At 44.4% G+C, this 18,842-nt stretch overlaps 1 protein-coding gene across 20 annotated transcripts in view; it reads left to right on the top strand.

Annotated features, from left to right (window-relative positions):
* The window catches only part of UNC80 (unc-80 homolog, NALCN channel complex subunit), a 137,807-nt gene that overhangs the window by 113,135 nt on the left and 5,830 nt on the right, over positions 1-18,842 (top strand). For 18 of the 20 annotated variants that reach the window (XM_065068973.1, XM_065068974.1, XM_065068975.1 and 15 more), the window contains 9 exons: positions 1,520-1,645; positions 3,473-3,596; positions 4,319-4,525; positions 6,035-6,219; positions 7,082-7,247; positions 8,138-8,317; positions 10,288-10,426; positions 12,480-12,536; positions 18,545-18,626. In XM_065068973.1, coding sequence (XP_064925045.1) covers positions 1,520-1,645; positions 3,473-3,596; positions 4,319-4,525; positions 6,035-6,219; positions 7,082-7,247; positions 8,138-8,317; positions 10,288-10,426; positions 12,480-12,536; positions 18,545-18,626 — 1,266 coding nt within the window. The remainder of the gene's footprint in view (positions 1-1,519; positions 1,646-3,472; positions 3,597-4,318; positions 4,526-6,034; positions 6,220-7,081; positions 7,248-8,137; positions 8,318-10,287; positions 10,427-12,479; positions 12,537-18,544; positions 18,627-18,842) is intronic. The other 2 variants (XM_065068979.1, XM_065068992.1) reach the window with 1 other exon arrangement.

The raw sequence follows: 18,842 nt of genomic DNA on the forward strand, positions 1-18,842 counted from the left end.
CTCTCAGGGTTCACCAGTGCCCTGAGGGGCTTTAAACAGTGGTCATCAGCTAAAAGACAATATCTGTTTTTGCCAGGCTCCCATCCTTTAAGTCCATTCAGCACTCATCTCTGCAAGGGCAGGGAAGCTCCAGCCTGTCAGAGTCCGTAAGACTTTTTCCTTGTTCAAGCAGAGGTAGCTACTTGGAGGTGCTGCAAATTTGGGCCCTCAGACTGCTTAGGCTTGCTCCATGGGGAAGCTGCTACAGAGTTAGCTCAAATACAAGTTTAGAATGGATTTGCAGTTTGGCAAGCAGGCATGGTAGAGTGAATCAGGCCAGCAAGCTCTCCAAAGGGCCTGCATTAACCATCAGAGAGTGCTCTAAAAATATTGCAGAATAATAGTAGCAGAAAGCTCTGCAGTGTTGAAGTGCAGTCATAATGCTTACATTCAGCTGGCTGGGACCCTTAGAGACAGCTATCAGGAGTTGTACTCTTACTGTTAAGAGTATTTTACCTTTAGCTGTCAGAACTAGGGCCACTGTGAGCTGTGGGAGCAGCCCTGACTGCATGCTGTATCATGTGTAGACCAGTTGTGTCACTAAACCCAAAAAGAGATCAGCAAAGCAGGCAAGGAAATGTCTAAATTATAATCCCTAGTGATATAAAGAAAGGGCTCCACCTCTTTCCCTTCTAAATTGCCCTTTGGTTTTCTGGCAGAAAACTGGTTGCTGCCTTTTTCCCCAGGATGAATTTGGAAAACAGACAAAAAAAAGTGCATCCCTCTCCCCTAAGCTTAGGCATCTGCCAGGTAGCTTCTGCCTGTTCCCATCATCTAGATGTGTCTAGTCATGGACAGAAACAGGCATATGTGGGCCTGTGATTGAATTACTTCTGAGGGACATGTCCAAAACAGTTCAAATAACACCCCCCTAGAAGCGCTATTTTATTTTGCTGATATTCCAAGCAGTTCCAGACAACCAGGTCACATGCAGGTGACTCTGCTTCAGACATCTGGAGTCAGGTGAGATGAATCAGACTTAGACTTCCTAAGAATAGACTGTGTTTGAGAGGAATCTGAACATTGTACAAAACCCGTCTTGGGTCAGACTTAGGACATTATTTTTCAAGTAGATCAGCAAGAGAAGGGAAAAGATGTCCAGTTTCAATGCAGACTTTTTGCTTTGATTACATATTTTTATTTGTTACAGTCGTTACATGACATATCCTCCAACTCAACTGTTCCACTAGTCCAGTGCTGGTCATTCAGGGCTGGTACTGGGTACATTTATAAATGTACCGGGTTACCTGTGCACTCCTCCCACCCTTGCTGGTTCCCTCTTTTGCCCTCCCTTTCCCTGCTAGAACTCCTCCTCACTGGCTCCAGCTCCCACAAGGACCACTGAGGGGGCTGGTTCTCCTAGATCCACCCCAACTCAGTGCTCGATGGAAGGTGCCTCCATTTCACTGATGTTGGAGGATATGGCATGGATGAAACTGTAAGTAGTCAGTTGTGGTGATGTGCTCTGTTTGTATTGCAGGTGATGGGAGTGGTAGGACCCTCCAGTGTGGCTGACGGATTACCCCTTCTTCATCTCAGCCCTTATCTCTCGCCACCTCTGCCCTTCAGCACAGCTGTTGTCCGGCTTGTAGCATTGCAGATACAGGTGTGTCTGCCCTGGCCTGTGGCCAGGCCTGTTGTAGCTTCTGGTTGAGACACCAACTCATGGGTGCTCTGTTTTCTTTCTGCAAAAGCTGGGCAAAAACTGTGGAATATACACCAAAAATGAAAGAGAAGCAACATGTAAATTCTCCCTTTGAAGGCTTGAACTGAGCTCAAAATCCAGCTGTTGGGGCCAGGTCCACAGCAAGCATCCATCAGCTTAACACTGCCATTGAAGTCCAGGGTGTTTGTCTGATTGATGCTGTTGAAGGCTCTGACAAGCATGTTAGGGTTCGCTGCAGGATCCAAGGAGCTGGCATAAGTCTCCGGCCACAGGGAGAGGGGCTCTGGCTTGGGTCACGTCCACACAACCCTACCCCTTCCTGTGGGACCATGAGTGCAACTGAGAGTGGAGTTTGTGCTCTTCTGCTCTTACCTGAGCTGGTCACAATGTGCCAGCTCAAAAAAACAGGGCAACTTGGCTTTTCAGCTGCTGACTCAATAGCATCCTTGTTGTCCAGAATTAGGAGAAACATCCTGGACTTTTTGGAGAATTTTATCACTATTCCTTTCTCATAGCAGTGCCATAACTATTACAGAGTCTTTCTGCCTCTGTATCCCTTTCTCTCCCCATTGTCATGAAATCAGACAGAATGGTGACCGAAGAATGGAGAAATTTCCTAATCTAGTGCCAACTTGCATTTTTAAACATGCATTGACACATCCAGATGAATACTTCAGCAGCTATTTCTGAGCAGCAGGGCAGCTTGGGAAGGAAGGCTTATAGGGACCGAAACACACTGCTGTCCCTCAGAGCACATGGCACAAAAGTACTTCTTGGTACTAACTGACACAGAAAGGACAGATTTCTTCCAGCTCTGAGGTAATGGTTCTTTCATAAAAGACAAAGAGGCCACCTTCACCTTCCCTGAAATATTTTCTCTTTTTTGAAACCAGATATCAAAATAATAATTTTTTTACATGTATTGGGAGTTTTTACTTTTATTATCCTCTTGTCTTTGTTCACTAATTCATGGGCTTTAAATGTAATGAAAAGCAAACATCAGAAAAACACATAGCAGCAGCATATGAAACAGAAGTCCTTCACACCCCAACAGAAAACATCTGGAATTTCTCAGGCCGGGTCTGCAAGTTTGAGGGTTTGGAAGGTTCAGTTGCATTTCACAGCCAAGTCTGGAGCAACTGGGAACTTGCAAAAGAGCAGAGGTTCCAGTAACAGTCATTTGTGTTATCTCCTCTAAAGAAGATGAAAAAACTTTCAATTTAGCTTCACTATGCACCGAGAAGTAAATGCAGATTTTGTTTATTTTTTCAGAACTTCATTCTTTGCATTAGGGAGGATAATTGAGCAGCACAAAGTGATGGAGAACAAAGAACGTGCTCGGAAATAACCTCCATGTTGGGACAGTGGAACATTTAGGTTATATCACTCATGCAATTTCCTCCATTCCTTTTTTTATTCCACATGGACTAGGTCAGATCCTGATGCCATTCACAGCAGTGCAAAGTTTAGGACTAACACTCAGGTGACTCCTGTGGGATACATCTGATTTTGTTAATGATATCTGTGAGTTAGGGATCTAGGCTTCTTGCATCTTGGCTATGACAAGAGCAGGTGACAGCTATGTTACTCTGTGAATTCCTTTTACCCCTGACTAAGTGGTCTCAGGGCTCCTAATTCAATCAGGTCATCAGTGCTGGCATGGTACTGTGTAAACAGGGTGCCCAAGGGACCATCATTCCCTGCAGTAACTTGTATGCGTGATCTGATGATGAAATCGTTTAATCCTTTCTTATTATTACTGCACAGGCTTTGAAAGAAGATTTCCCCCTAAGCCATGTCGTCTCCCCATTCACCAATCAGGAAAGAAGGGAAGGAATGCTTTTAAACCTACTGATTCCATTTGTGCTCACAGTAGGATCTGGAAGCAAAGGTCTGACTAATTTAACAAAAATAATTTTTCTCCCCCTTTTCTGACAACTGATGTTTGTGCTTTCCCTGCCTTCTGTTGATTTTTATGTTTTAATTTGGTTTTCTTTCACTGGCAGTGTGTCAGCTAAGTGCCCTTTGGGTCCAAGACTGAAAAGAGCCCCACTAGGAGAAGTTGTTTTTTCTCTTTGTTTCAGCTGTGCCGTGGTTCTTGAGTCAGGTCTGACACAGATGTGCTCCTTCATTTGAAACTGGAGGGCAAAGCAGGACAAATGTGTTGTAGCAGAAGCCACAGAGGGGAGCAGAGGTCACAGAAATTGTGTGCCCCTGTGGATCACAGTCTGCCCAATCCATGCCACTTTGTCTGGCACAAGTCCTGCTTCTGGCTTTCTTCTATAGACGGTGATCACTGGTAAATCCCTAAATGAAAAAGAGAGTAGAGGGAGAAGGGAATCTCAAAAGTAACCGAGATAATGAGACTACCGAACGGGACATTTCTTTGTGCGGTGTAGCTCTGTGTTGGAGTGTGTTTGCACTGGTGTTAAAATAAACTTTGCCTTTGCTTGCAGGAGGAGAACCAGCATAACAAGGTGTGGGGGACGGAGTTTTGGCTTAGGGGACGTTTGAAATTGCACCCCTTTTTGGAACTGAACAGGGTCTGGATCTTTTGAGTGTCTTTGATGGAACATAGCCTGATCTTTCTCTCTTTCTCCCAACACACCTCAGACAGCCCCTGGCTGGAGCAGCCTGAGGTCCTGCTGCTGCTCCAGACCGTTATCAATATCCTCCTGCCACCTCGCATCATCAGCACTTCCCGCAGCAAGAATTTCATGCTGGAGAGCTCCCCAGCCCACTGCTCCACCCCAGGGGATGCGGGGAAGGACTTGCGACGGGAAGGGCTGGCAGAGTCCACCAGCCAGGCTGCCTACCTGGGTGAGTGATGGCTTCTGCTCACTGCTGACAAGAGGCAGGTAAAACGGAGCGTTCAAGACTATAGACAGCATCAAAGAAAACCATCTCAGGCGGGCACTGAGCTCTTTAGAGCTGCTTTAGGTCTTTTCCCGAACAAGGGGCCAGGCCAGACCGTGAAGCCAGGAGTATCTCTGAACTGTATTGCAATGTGAGCAGTGTCTGCACTGCAGCTGGAGGAGATTGCAGCACTGGTAGAAGTTTTCATACTTCCAGAATATAGCAGTGAAGCCACAAAAGGCAAGTTAGGCTGCCTGCCGGCCCCTAACTTTGTAGCCTCCCTGGCCCTTGGCTAGCAAGGGTGAAATGTGATGCAGTCGGTCTGCCTGCTGGCCCTGCACACACACGGTCCTTACTGATGGGTGTTCCCTCTGCTCGCTGTCTGCTGCTGCAAGGTAGTACTGTGTTTTCTCACATGTGACCCACAGGTGAAAGGAAAGAAAAAGTAATCAAATTGAAGATGCAGCAGCACTGCAGGTTATCAGGGCTATATGGGTAGAGTTTTGTCTCAAAGCTCTCACTCCTTCAAACAGCTTCTCTGTTTTTGATTTCATGAGGGCATTTATTCAAAGACTTATATTCAGGTCCTAGTTAACCCATATCTGAAAATTGGGGTGACACTGGTGAAAAAATGGCAGTTCACCACTGATTTAGTCCCCCACCCCAACAAACTTGGATACGGATGTGTGATGGCTGAGATATCTTGGCCATCCCAGCAAGAAAGATGGAGTAGTCAACCTTTCCCCAACAATTTCCAGGCCTCCCTGTTTGTTCCAGACCAGGGGAGCATGGAAAGGAGGAGATTCCTTGTCCCTCCTGTGAGCTGCCCACTTTAATATAGAGCATTGTTTTGAATCTAATCACTGTTCATGGCCATTTGCAAAGCAGTGCTTTTGTGAATTATGGCCCTTGGCTTACTGGACCGTATTTTTGTTTAGATTACAGCTTGCCCCATGACTCATGCAGCTGCACTGCTAGAAAGGCTCTTTTCATTACCCTGTAAATAACCTGGAGGTTATTGTGCCTACAGGGTGACTCTTTGTGTGGGTATGCTTGATCAAGATTTTTGAGGTTGTCTGATCAGCCAGGGCTGTATTCTCCCCCCAGGCTGCTTTCAAAATATCTGAATTCCAGGAAGACAAAAGAACTCTGCAGGGAGGGAGAGGTGAAGCTATAGCAAGAAAATACAGAGAAACCTAGGTACAAAGTGGGAGAGTTTCTCTGGAAATGGGACCCTCAGTCCTGATCCTGAGGCCTTTATTATAAGAAAGTTGCCCACCTTCCCTGACATGTTTGGGGACTGATAGACAAGGCAGGTGTGGCTCTGAGGTGTGTGGGTGTGCATGTGCATGTGCATGCATGCATGCCTGCGTAGGTTTGTGCCCACTGTGGTCCCCCTTTTCTCCCTCAGCGCTTGCAAGAGACACTGATAACATCTCTGACTGCTGCTTGCTGGTGTGTGTTCCTCTGTAGCCCTGAAGGTGATCCTTGTTTGCTTTGAACGCCAGCTGGACAGCCAGTGGTACTGGCTGAGCCTGCAAGTCAAAGAGATGGCACTGCGGAAGGTGGGAGGGCTGGCCCTGTGGGATTTCCTCGACTTTATCGTGCGAACACGGATCCCTATCTTTGTGCTCCTTCGGCCCTTCATCCAGTGCAAGGTAACAGTTGCTTTGGCTCCTGACAGATCACTCCCTGAAGGCAAGATATCCTTTGTTCCCCTGCTGAGAACAGAGGAACAGCACTCCTGGAAGAACTGTGTATTTATGGAGAGAACAACTTTTCAGAAGTTAGTAGGCCTGAGAACCCTTTGAAACTATAATTAGTCACAGGGCTTTTTCCTAGACAACACTAACAAGTAGGCCAGTTATACCGGAGCTCTGACCCATGGAGTACAGCTGCTCTTAGTTCTCCTGGATGAGGAAGTACTATTGGGCTCAACCAAGAGGGTTTGCATGCAGACTTAATTTTGCAACAAAGGCGCTCAAAGCACTTGGAAGTAGGCTGGATGCTCTGAGGGGTGTTGGCATGGTTGGCAGAAATCTTCCAGAAATCTCTCTTCTGCACAGAGCCAGGCAATGCAGTTAACAGTCAGGAAGGAACACTCCACTTTCCATCTCTTGGGTGAAGGTTCTGACAGGACTGTTGTGGCTGAAGTGACCAGGGCTTAAGTTAATCATGGCTCTTCGCTGCTTGCCAGCTAGACTAGCACGTGGTACTCCGCCTTATTTAGCCTACCATGTCTCACCATTTAGACTAAATCCTCTAGGAGGAAGGAGCTGTCTCATGTGAGGGCAGAGCTTAGCACAAGGAAGCCCCATGTACCAATGTCAGTGAGGTTTTGGCATCTGTTCAACCAAATATAAGGTTGACCATGAAACACAGGTGGATATGTCATAGAGTTAAAACCTCATGCCTACAAAGAGGACAATCTGCTGGCTGCAGGCTCGTGCTGGTCTGGAGGTTAATCTCAGTTTTCTGGACATCATTTCCCTGCAATGCTAACATGTCCCAATTTTGCAGCTGCTGGCCCAGCCGGCTGAGAACCACGAGGAGCTGACTGCCCGACAGCACATTGCTGACCAGCTGGAGAGACGGTTCATACCGCGCCCGCTCTGCAAGAGCTCCCTCATTGCCGAGTTCAATAACGAGCTGAAGATCCTGAAGGAGGCCGTGCACAGCGGGTCTGGTAAGGAGGAGAGGGGAGAGCTGAGGGCCATCAACCCAATCTGCCCAGCTGGCTTGCCCATAAAGTCATTTGTGAGGCAGACCTGCCCATTGCTGTGGGGTTGTCCACCCACACCCTGGCAGCGTGCCCCTGGATCGGGCCCTATGCCCAGCCTTGCCACTGGACAGCCAACACAAGTCCAGGTTAGTGGTGAAATGCACCTTGTCATGCCCATTTTTTTCTGCTAAATCTGAGTCCTGTTTCCCAGCAGCCACAGCTTGCTGTCACAGTCAGCTTGTGCAGCCCCAACCCACAAGGCAGCAAGCCACTACCTACATCCCTGTAAATCCAAAGCTGCTCGTGCAGAAACATCTGGCTGTTTGACAGCAGATATGTCTCCTCGTTTGACCTCTTGGGCTCTTTTTCATTTTTCCCTACTGTGAGATGCAGATCAGCATCCCTGAGCTGGCAGTGCACTGAATTCTCTCTTACATGAAGGGACGTTTTTCTCCCGTACAGTCACCTTTGTTACCACGAGATGGCAGCCACTGCTTACACATGGCAAGCGATTTTATGTGCTTTGTTCTTAAGGAAACAAATCAAAAAAAGAAAATGCCTCAACCTTTTCTCCTTGGCAATAATTTACCACGTTCCTAAATGTTGAAGGTGATCTGGAAAATACAGTGCTAAGGTTAAGGGAGAAAACGAAAACAAGATTGCGTAAGAAAAAAACCCACAGATTTTGGAGAGATGAGGTGAGCCAGGGCAATCGTGTATGTTTTATCACCTCTGCCAAACCCTGCCCCACTAGTATGTGCAGAATCAGGTGCCTGACATGATAGGCATGCTCAGCTGGTTATTGATTTCCAGTGCCATCACTGAGTTGGGTTTGGTTTCCCGCTCTTGCGCAGCTTACCAAGGGAAGACATCTGTGAGCACCGTGGGCACCTCCACCTCCGCTTACCGCCTGAGCTTGGCCACCATGTCCCGCTCCAACACTGGCACGGGCACAGTCTGGGAGCAGGAGAGCGAGCCATCCCAGCAGGCCTCGCAGGACACGCTGAGCCGCACAGATGAGGAGGATGAAGAAAGTACGTGGCTATTGGTTCAAGCTAAGGCCCCAGTGTTGAAGATGTTTTCCTGATGCCCCTTTCTCGAGGGGAAGACAGTCAGTTGTCCCTGTACCAGTGTGAACAACAGGTCCATAAAGGCATGAGGCTGAGAAACTGGTGTGGTTGCTACACCATTCGTGGTGTTAAAGCTAGGGTCATTGCATGCCACCTCATTCCCAATGGGTAGGAAAAAACGAAGGGAACGGGCAGATGAATGGGACCTGGGAATAACTTCAGTGAATGGGACCTGGGCTAACATGCGGTCCTCACAGTACCGACAAGGCACTTGGCAACCAGTTCTTTCTTTGGCCCCCATCATGACAGCAGGCAGGGGCTGTGGCCGGCTCTGTAGTTAGGATCCTGTTCCTGCAGGATCTGAGTGCTTCCTGCTCATTGCTTCTGTCCAGATGCTCTGACGTGGAATATGTTGTCCTTGTGCTGCACGGGATCCAGCTGTGGCTCTCTGCAGGCTGGAATATCTGTGTGCTTGTGTCACTCGATTAACAAAGAGGAAATTAAACCTTAAACCTACTGACAACAAAAGCTTGATCTCCCTTTTGGGCAGCTGGCAGGTTCTGGGGTTGCGAGGCTTTCTGGCACCCATTTAGAAGGAATAGGACAGTGAATCTTTCAGGGACTAATTTGCAATGACCTGAACGTTGCTTTGTCATTTCAGCTGAGTTTCATGTTATTCTTGGAATTTTGCCTTCTCTCTGCTTGTCAGTTGTCTACCACTGAAAGCCAGGGTAGAGAATTCTCCTCATGTGTCATCAAACTTGGGATTCCCCCTGCTTTAGCAGGAATACTGTCTTCTGGTGCTGCAACAGTTGGTTGCCTTATGCCTCAATATCTGAAACTCAGGTACTTAATTTCTGTATTTGAGGACTGCTGACTAATGTCCAGAGACATTAAAATCAGTAAAAACAGGTTTAAAAGAAGGGCCTGTGCAGTCATGGAAGAATTGCCTTTTGAGAAAGAACAGCCTGAAACTTTCCAGCCTCAGCCCAACTTAATTTGAGCTGGGTTCATCACTAACCATTGCACAATCCACCCAGTATTGTACTGCTGATACATTGCTCAGATACTCACTGTGGCAAACTCTGGTTTCAGAGTCATATTAATTATGAGCCACTGTGTGGAATGATGCGTCCTATCTTCCTATGTGCTTGCAGCAGTATTGCTTCAGCCCTGCTTTGGCCTAATGCTGCCATAAAACATCTGAGTATATCAAAACTGGAAATGTTCAAAAAGAAAAGAGAAAATTACACAAAACTTCCCCTTTGTTTGTTTGTTAGTAAGGTTTGTTGTGGTAAGAACCACAACAGAGCCACTTCTTTCCAGGTACTTTATATCATTTTAAACAGCACGGAAAATTTCAAGCAGTCGTGATCACAATCCAACTGTTGGCATAACTCAGGTGCAGTATAATGTACTTGAGTCAGTTTATCCTTTTTTTTTGTGACATTTTCAAATGCATGTCCCAGACAGTGTCAGTTCTGCATTTTGCTGTTATGTATTTTATCTTTTGTAAGAGTGCCTTGCTATATCATAGCAGCAGTTTATTTGACACCCGCAAAATGTCCAGATACAACATTTATGCTAGAAAATAGTGTATATTAACAAACAATTTATTGATCACAGGAATTAAACCCTAGTAGAAGCTGAATTCCCCAAACACGTTCTCCTGAAAGTCATATAAGCTGAAAGCATACATAAATCCCTACCCCACGTGTGCTGGGTTTCCTCATTCTGCTGGGTTTTGTGCATCTATCTTTCTGGACTGTGACTGTAAAATCTAATGGAAGTATTCAAATTTGCAGGCTTGGGGTCTTGGTAAGTAGATGGTGGGTACACCTCTGGCATCCTGCTAACTCTTGACAACTGTAAATATATAGGTGGGGTTTGGAGTGGTTGTTTCCTCTCTTTTCCTGTTTTTTCTTGCTTTTTAGATGATTCCTTGAGCATGCCCAGTGTGGTAAGTGAACAAGAAGCATACCTTATGGGTGCCATTGGGAGGAGGCGGTTCTCCAGCCATCTCTCCAGCGTGTCTGCACCTCAGGCTGAGGTGGGCATGTTACCCAGCCAAAGGTAACAACATGAGCTTTTCACCTTTCCCATTATAGTCATGAGAGCAGAAATGGTGCAGGTATATTATGTGTACATCAGAGATGCGGGGTAGTAGAATCAGCATGAGCATAGTGATGCTAAATTAATTAATCCTGAAATAGTGTTGGACCAAGGGTGCGGGGTTGGAAACAGGGATTTGCCAGGATGATCTGTGTCATGTGAAGTCTGTAAGAACAAGCTATCATCTACAGAAACGGTCTTCTTAAACAGTTTCAGAAACCCTCAGCACTATTATTCTCCTCTGGTACTATCATGGATAGCAAAAGAAAATAAATTATTTGGGGGCTATATGATGAACTAGGGGACCATACACAGTCTGTGCAGGAAGTGAGAGGAATCCTGAGAAGCTGGGAAAGGAGGCAGAGGCATCTTGTTTGATTTATTTTGTTTTCTTCCATGCAGTCTTTGTCCTTCCTAGAACAGTAACTCGCTCATCACAGAAACTGAATGTCAGGTTCGAAGATGGGATTTAACACTGTTCAAAATCAGAAATACACTAGTTGATAGAAATACCTGTGAATGCATTATTCCTGGTTAACATGGAGTAGTGAGAAAGAGATTGGAATCTGGGAAATGTCCATCTTTAGAAGATACAGATAAAAGTTTTGCATTTAAATGTGGGCTTTTTTTCTAAGTAAGAAATGTTTATTGTTTTATTTGTCTGCAACATAGTTATCCAAGGATATATGACAACAGACAGATTAATTTATGTTATTTCCTTTGAACCTTTAAAGAATAAATTCTACTTTATCTCTTGCCCAGCCTTGGAAAATCAGGCAATAATTGTTCCCTCCCCACTCTTGCTTGGAATTAAAGAAATAACCTTGATACAAGAAAGAAAAGTAACAGGTGTGGCACATACCAGCAGAGATAGGGGAAGTGATTTACAAGAGAGAAGTTGCACAGATTTTATCTGGGAGTTTTCACAAAAGGGCTTACAGGAACTCATTTGACTTTTGAACTCAATCGATTCAGTCCCTTTGTTTCTTGGAAAATTAATATTCAAGACTGCATTTTACCCAATCTTTCACTGCCATCTTCAATGCATAAACTTCATAAGAGTCACAGTTGACCTATAGCAATGTTTGCTTTGCGCAATCCCAAGTCATGGTGATGCTGAGAAAAAAAATATTTTAATTACAACAGAGCTATGCTCTCTGCTTTTTCAAGTACATGGTATACCAGGAGAACTGCCTTTCATCTGCGTAGGGAAAGTACAAGCTCAGCAAGCAAAATCATAGCCCACAACGTGGTGCCCTTTTTAGTTATCGATGGTCTCTGGGCTTTCAGACAGCCTCGCAAATGTAAACTAATTAATGTTAAGTAATATTATTATTGCTTTCCTGCTGGTAACCTAGCAGACTGCTTGCTTGCTTTCATGTTTTTCCTATGGGTTGATAAGGCTGTTTCTGCCTGAATGGCTGAAGTGTAGAAAAGCAGTGTGATTGTGTACTCGTTTGCCAGGATCCACGCCAGCTGTTTACTCAGTTGTGTTGCACTGCAAGACCTTGTTTTCCAGATGTTTGTCCTTAGAGTCGTACCAGAAGGAGAGTGGTCTGTAGCTCATGGGAGATAGATTAGCCCTCCCTCAGGAAGAAGTGACTCACAGGGAAGGCAGAAGAAAAAAGCTTTCTATGAAGCTGGAAGTAAATAGAACCAGAATAAATGTCAATGCTGCAGGAAAATGGCTTTGAAAACAGTTCCTTGCTATTATTTCCTATGGAAACACATCCCATTGAACTTCTCAGCTCCCTACTTCTCAGCAGAAATGTAGAAGTCTCCATGTAGTGTAAACTCCCTCTAAAGACTGCTCCTGTTATCAGATGTTCTTTCAGCTCCTCTGAGTCATGTATGTGCTGTTGAGCGTGCAAGACCAATTAATGTTACCATCCTTTTTTTACTTTTTTTTTTTTTTTTGGTTCCTTTGATATTTTTTCCCTTGAAAACAGAGACAATCGCATGCTTTTTTGCATTTTCTTTCCCTAAATTCTTAATCTCCCTGCCCCTCCTGCAGTGAACCTAATGTCCTCGATGACTCCCCGAGCCTGGCCACTGAGGGCAGCCTCTCTAGGTACAGTGTTAACACTACCTGTCTGTCAGTGTGTGTGCTGGGAAACGAGACGTTTCCAATCTCCTCTGTCTCTTCCCCTCACCTTTTGTCGCTCTTTCCATCTCTGTCTCTTGTGGCTCATTGATATTCAGGCCTGCAAGTCAAAGGTGTAGCAACCCACCTTCAGTTTTCAGCTTTGATTGCCAACAACTTTGAGGAGGCGGACGGGAAGACGAAAGAAAAAGCTGTAGCAAGTGAAATAGCAGTCTGGCTGGCTCGCCTCAGGGTTTTCCCCTGTTTAGTGATTTCCTAAAAGGCATGAGAAAGATCATCCATGAGGCATTAGCTGTAGCCTGTTAAAAGCATTATTCTGGAGGCTTATATAAAACAGAGACATCTGTTTTTCCATTCATCTCACAATGCTGTCACCACAAAAGACTTAAGAACTATATCAAGTTGTGTTCTTTAACATCCACTAACAAAAATCATTATGATAAGTCCCATGGAATATAGTTCTATGCAGATGGTTTGCAGTAATTCTTGCTATTTTTACAAAATGTTTCCAGTTCTCAAATGACAGCTTTAGAAAGCTTGCAGGTGAACAGGTCGAGCTGTTCCCCCTTACCCATGGGCAGGGAAGTTTGCGGGCAAGCGCTCTTAGAGCCGTGCCTATCGAATGGCCCAGGAGTGAGTGCAGAAGGGAGGTCTGCACCTCCTGCAGCCAGCTCAGACGTGTCAGTCGTCCTTACTGTCCTGCTGCTGTGCTCGCACCTCTCAACCCATCCTCACGAGGTTGGAGAGCCGTCGTTAGTCCCAACAGCATCTGTGTCTCCTTCCAGAAGAACATGGCCCCTTATGTTGGCAACCTGGAGAGCAACACACTATTTTGTTACTTTCCCGCACCAGCTGAAGTTGTGAATATGTTAAAAGATGTTTGTGTGGATGGTTTTTATTTTGTTGGCATGGTTCTAGATGCCAGCAGCATTTTTTTTGGGATGGGGACAGGCTGCTTTGTTCATTTGTTCATTCTCCTCAGCTGACAAATCGGTGGTGGTGTCACTGAGATCATCCCATGATTCACGGTGTCCTTTGTGTGCGTGAATCCTGCTTGCCCAGATCGGTCTCCAGTTGGTGCTATGGTAGGAATGGCGTTAGGAAGATATTGGTGGCTTGTTGGCTGAGGCAGGAATATTGTTGTCTGGGTTTGTGATGAAGCAAAATGGATTGTGTGGTCACCTGAGCATGTTTTAGGGCCTAAAGAGAACAGATTCAACTGAAGAAGTGCTGTCCCTTAAGTAGAGACTACAGTTGAGGAGGATGATGAAGGAGAAGGTCCATATCTGAGTTAAAGCCATAATGACCTGATACCAGGTTACATTAGCATTGAATTTGAAACGTTTTGATCTTGTTAAGTGCACAGTGATGAGACTGAGGAATACGAGACAGCTAAGTCAACAGATGAGATCCAATACAGTTACTTATTTCAAACCCTGAAATGTAATCAGCTCTCCAATGGGTTCCTACTAATTTCTGTCACACCATTTTTTTCCTAGGGACGAGGACACTGTCGTCTACCCAGCTCTATGGTACAGGGATTTCCTTAGGCAAAAAGGTTGACAGATGTAGTTGGGAGTCAGTTCTGTTGAGGTTTGTTTATTCTTGTCAAGGAGCAGGCACTAACATCTGAAAGAGAGGCATCAGCGCTGCAAAGCCTTAGAAAGAGTGAAGACAGGGAAATACTGCAAATTTTTATAAAGAGGCTGGGTTAGAGTTCTGTGACGAAGAAAAGATGTTTCAACTGTATTGTTAAATTGTGCAAACTGGATTCCTCTCCTAAAGGACAGCAGTAATAAAGAAGACATTGTATGAGCTTATTGTGCTGTGGGGATCATAGGACAGAATTAATGTGGCTTTATATTCAGGAATATTCGTTTTGAATAAAGCAGGTTTGATTTTTTTCTTACATAACTTTGAGTTTGGCTGGAGCACAATAATAACAACTGTTTAGGATTGCCTTTTGAATTCAAAAGCTGATGTTTAGTCATAACTGACATAAAGAAATAAATGATATGGAGACTAGACTCTTATGGATGGTAGAAGTTTTTAAAAAAATTAAATAGTGACAAACACAAAAGTATAAAGTCTGTTTCCCTTTGTTCTGTAGCAATTAGAGCTGGCCATGTAGAAAAGCAGGGGAGATGGGAAGGGGACAGGATTTAAGTGCTCAGAAATAAACAGGCAGCGTGGGGTACAGGGCTGAGGAGCATATGATTTGTTGTGTTTGTAGTCTGAGAGGAGAGGATATTTTCCCAAATTAGAAAGGAAGAAGAATGAGAAGTCACTGGAATGGAAATCTGTTGCACAAACACATTTCCCTTTAATGTTTTTCGTTATGCCCATCTTAGCTTAATGGTGCCTACTAGGGAAAATCAGAGTGAATTCACATTGTCAGAGCAAGTATAGCAGATCGAACACTAACTGGACTAGGTTGTGTCTGGGAACACACGAGCTGGAGTTCATCTGCATTTTAACCCATTCTCCACTGGCCTTTGCCCACTAACCCTCTCATTCAGGTGTCTTGGGACACAAAATGTGTATGTTCCACTGTAATGGCGTGGCAAGCATGTACATCTTTTTAATAGACATTTAAACTCCTTGCTTCCTTTGTCTCTGTTTTGTTTTCTTTGTTCTTCCTTCTTCTTTTTTTTTTCTTTTTTTTTTTTGGCTGCATGGTTTCTTGTAATTCATGAGCACCACTTATTATAGTTGCCAACCCGACAATGTTTGTTTTAGCCCCCAACTGTGTGACTGCACTGGCTGTCATTTCTTGCAGCGCTGGCAACATGCTTCCACAAAGTTGGGTTGATTTGATCTTTTGCTCACCTGTCTCTGCCTTGACTAAGTAATGGGAGTAACATTATTGTGAAGATAAAACCCCTGACAGAGAAACTCAGAGAGTGACGGAGCATCTTCATATTAGGCAGGAAAAATCTTCTGTTTTGTTATTCCAAAATAAATCTGGCTTATGTACTGCAGAAAAGCCCTTTTTATCAATCACATTGCTACGAGAGGGAAATGTACTGTCAGCTGAAATGGCATTTGATTCAGTGTTCCTTGATTAGGTCCTATGGGCTGCCAGAAAAACAGTACGTTCCTGGTCAGGTCTGGTAAACAAGGAGAGACAGAAAAGGAGGGAGGGCTACACGGAGCCAGCAGTCTGCCTGCCACACTAATTTTCATGGAAACAAGATCAGTATTGCTGTTTGATGTAAAAAGAAAGCCTCACAAACACTCATGAAGTGAAAGGTTACACCTGAAAATTCAGCAAATCATCTGAAATTTGTGGTCTTTATCATTCTCTCTTTTTCCTTCCCTTCTTCAAAATTCAGGGACAGAAGGCAAAAAGACAGCAGGACTGTGCTGTGCACAGCCAGCTCTGCAAAACTCAGCTGCTCTCGGGTCCACCATTTGCCTGCAGTAGATATCTGTAATTTCAGCTCATAAGATCATCCCAAATTATACCAATTTGTCTAATGATTCAGTACTGGAGATAAACATCCACCAGCTCACTAAACTCATTTCACTTATGATATAAGCCAGGCTGAAAATCCCAGACTCCAGCAGGAAGACACAAAGTCCAGCCTTTCTTTTGCTCACCTGTTGTTTGTCTGCAGTGCACAGACTACTCCATGGGAATCTTTTTTCCCTCACGTACAGCCTCTATGCCCTCATGTAGTCCATGTACTCCTTTTAAATAACACTTTTTCAAAGTATTTTCATGATGCATGTAAAATGAGTTTGTGTTTTGTACTGAATATAATTGTAGTCTTCCTGCTGCAGACATTTATGTCTCCTCACTCATAGAACTAGGAGTTTCTGTTCCTTCATCAGAAATTGGAACTATTCTCACAACCTAGTCCAATAGAAAATTATTTTTTCAAGACCTTCTCCAGCTAATTCCTATTTAATTCACGTATCGGTAACTACTCTAAAAACTTCTTAAAATTCAGAGGAATAAGTTTTTATGTAATCCTAGAAACAGAAGAATAAGAATATTCTACAAGCTGTAATTTCAGGTAGTCTGGATCACAAATCTAAAGACTAATTTAAGCATAGTCTCTTTGCTTTAATAAGGAGTGATGCACTGCTTCTGGACCTCCCAGCCATGTGTGCTGCAGTCATTGTCTGGGTCAAGAACAGAGTCCTCCTAACAGGAAGTAACTCTGAGGACTCCGCTTATTCATAGGCGGGTGTTTGCACGATGTTTAGGATGCTTTGTATGTAAATCATGTCAATACCCTACGTAAAAGCTGGAAATATGTTCCAGAGACTGATGATCTCATTTGGAAGAGCTGTCTGAGGGAGAAAATATATCTTGTTTGTTCTGGCTTTGAGCTTGCAGAAGCTTTTCTTTTTTTTCCAAACCACTGCAGCTGTGGTGAGATTGCTGAGGGCATGCCTAGGATTATTAGGCCATGGTTAGACAATCAGAAGAGAAACAGCTCTAGGGTCTTAAGATGTCTCTCTCCTTGAAGTTGCCCATTGTTTCCCCAGTGGAGCTGCTGGAAACACATGCATATGGTTTAGTGCAAAGCCTGGCTTTAGTTTAAACAGATAAGGGAGGAAGGAATAGGACTTTCAGGTCAGGTAACCAGACTTTGACCCTAAGCAGACCAGGAAGCTCTGGATGTTCTGTTCCACCAAACCTTCTAAGGGCGATAACTTCTGCCAAAGTGAAGAATGAACTGTTCAGGAAACAGAACTTAAGTCTCTCCATGGACACCCTCCATGTCTTGCGTGACCATGTCTTTAGGTTTGTCTTATTCCTCTGCTCCTGTAAGGTCAGGCGATAAACCTTCACTCTTTATTGGTACTGAGCTCCTCCAGGGAGATCCAAGGAAAACACCTGGAGAAAAGAACATTGTTTTCCTTTAGATTGGTGCAGGCCAAAGCCAAAATGGATTGCAATACTGAATCTTCAACAATGCACACCAGATATAGCTGGAAGTTGCTTAAATAGGACATGTGGCTCAGTGGATTCCAGTCTGTCCCAAAGAAGCAGCTGCCTGATTTAAAAGAAGTCCATCTTAAATGTTAGTTGCTATGTCTCTCAGACATATTTCATTCAGCTATAATGTTTTGTGACTGCTGTCTGCTAAATGAACAACTTTTAACTGTTTGGAGGAGTACAGTGCTGTGACAAAAATGAGGGGAGGGTGGTATTTTTCTATTAGGTAGATTAAATGGTCAGTTGAATGGTGGAATGAGATGGCACATAGCCGAGTATGTTTTATTGCTAAAGATTCTTTTACTGCAGATTTTAATATATTTTGTGCTAAGATATTAAAAACTAAAAAGCTGTGTTTCTATACATATAAATAAAATTCATGTTTACTTGTCTTTTTTGTTTGTTAGCCACAAAAAGACTTAAGGCTGCAAGTGTTGAGTGTGGGGCCTTGTTCACATAACTCATGCATCCATTATGTGAATGGATCCTTTGTCACTTTGTGTTTGTTTTTTGTTTGTTGACTTAAATTGAAATTAAAACCAGATGACAAAATTGTGATGAGGCTGTGGAGTCTATCTGGGAGGAAAACATAGCTTTTACAATATTGTCCTTGAAAAAGGAAAAGCAAACAAGAAGGCTTTTGAGCTAGGAAGCTGATATTCTTGGCTTCATCGATGTGGCAATGGATGCAGAGAAGTGAGTGTTGCTCAGTGGGATGCATCAATCAATGACTGAAAACTGAAATCTGCAGTTATTTATATTTGGATGCTACCTGTGCGTGGCCAAGTCCTGAATGCCATGACTCCACCTCCCACCCCTTCCTAAGCTCCAGAAGCCACAACCCAACAGACACGTCCCCCCATCCTTCAAAGACAGTATTGCTCTTTGAAGTGACCGTGCCATTAGTGGTTGGTTGGTTGGTTTCTTTCTTTATTGATTTATTTTAGTCACAATTGCCAGGACACCTACTAGCTTTACAGGGTGCTTCTGTGCTTGGCCTAACGCTGTCAACCTCTGACAGGGTGGCAAGTGTGCAGAGCGAGCCAGGACAGCAGAACCTTCTTCTGCAGCAGCCCCTGGGGCGGAAGAGAGGCCTACGGCAGGTGAGAACGTGGGGAGGGAACAAACCTGCACTCCTTCTGTTTGAGTAGGTTTGGGCTTTCTTATCTGAGTCTGTTTTGAAATGATTTGTGGATATGACATGTCTCTTCTATTTAATCTGTGATGTGCTCGTGCAATCTGTTGAGCGAGCAGGAACTGGAGCACAAGTCGTAGCCACAAGGCCTGACAAACCCCTAAGAGAGGAGGTGCACTTGGTT

This window comes from Columba livia, chromosome 7 (assembly GCF_036013475.1).
Source record: "Columba livia isolate bColLiv1 breed racing homer chromosome 7, bColLiv1.pat.W.v2, whole genome shotgun sequence".
NCBI lineage: Eukaryota > Metazoa > Chordata > Aves > Columbiformes > Columbidae > Columba > Columba livia.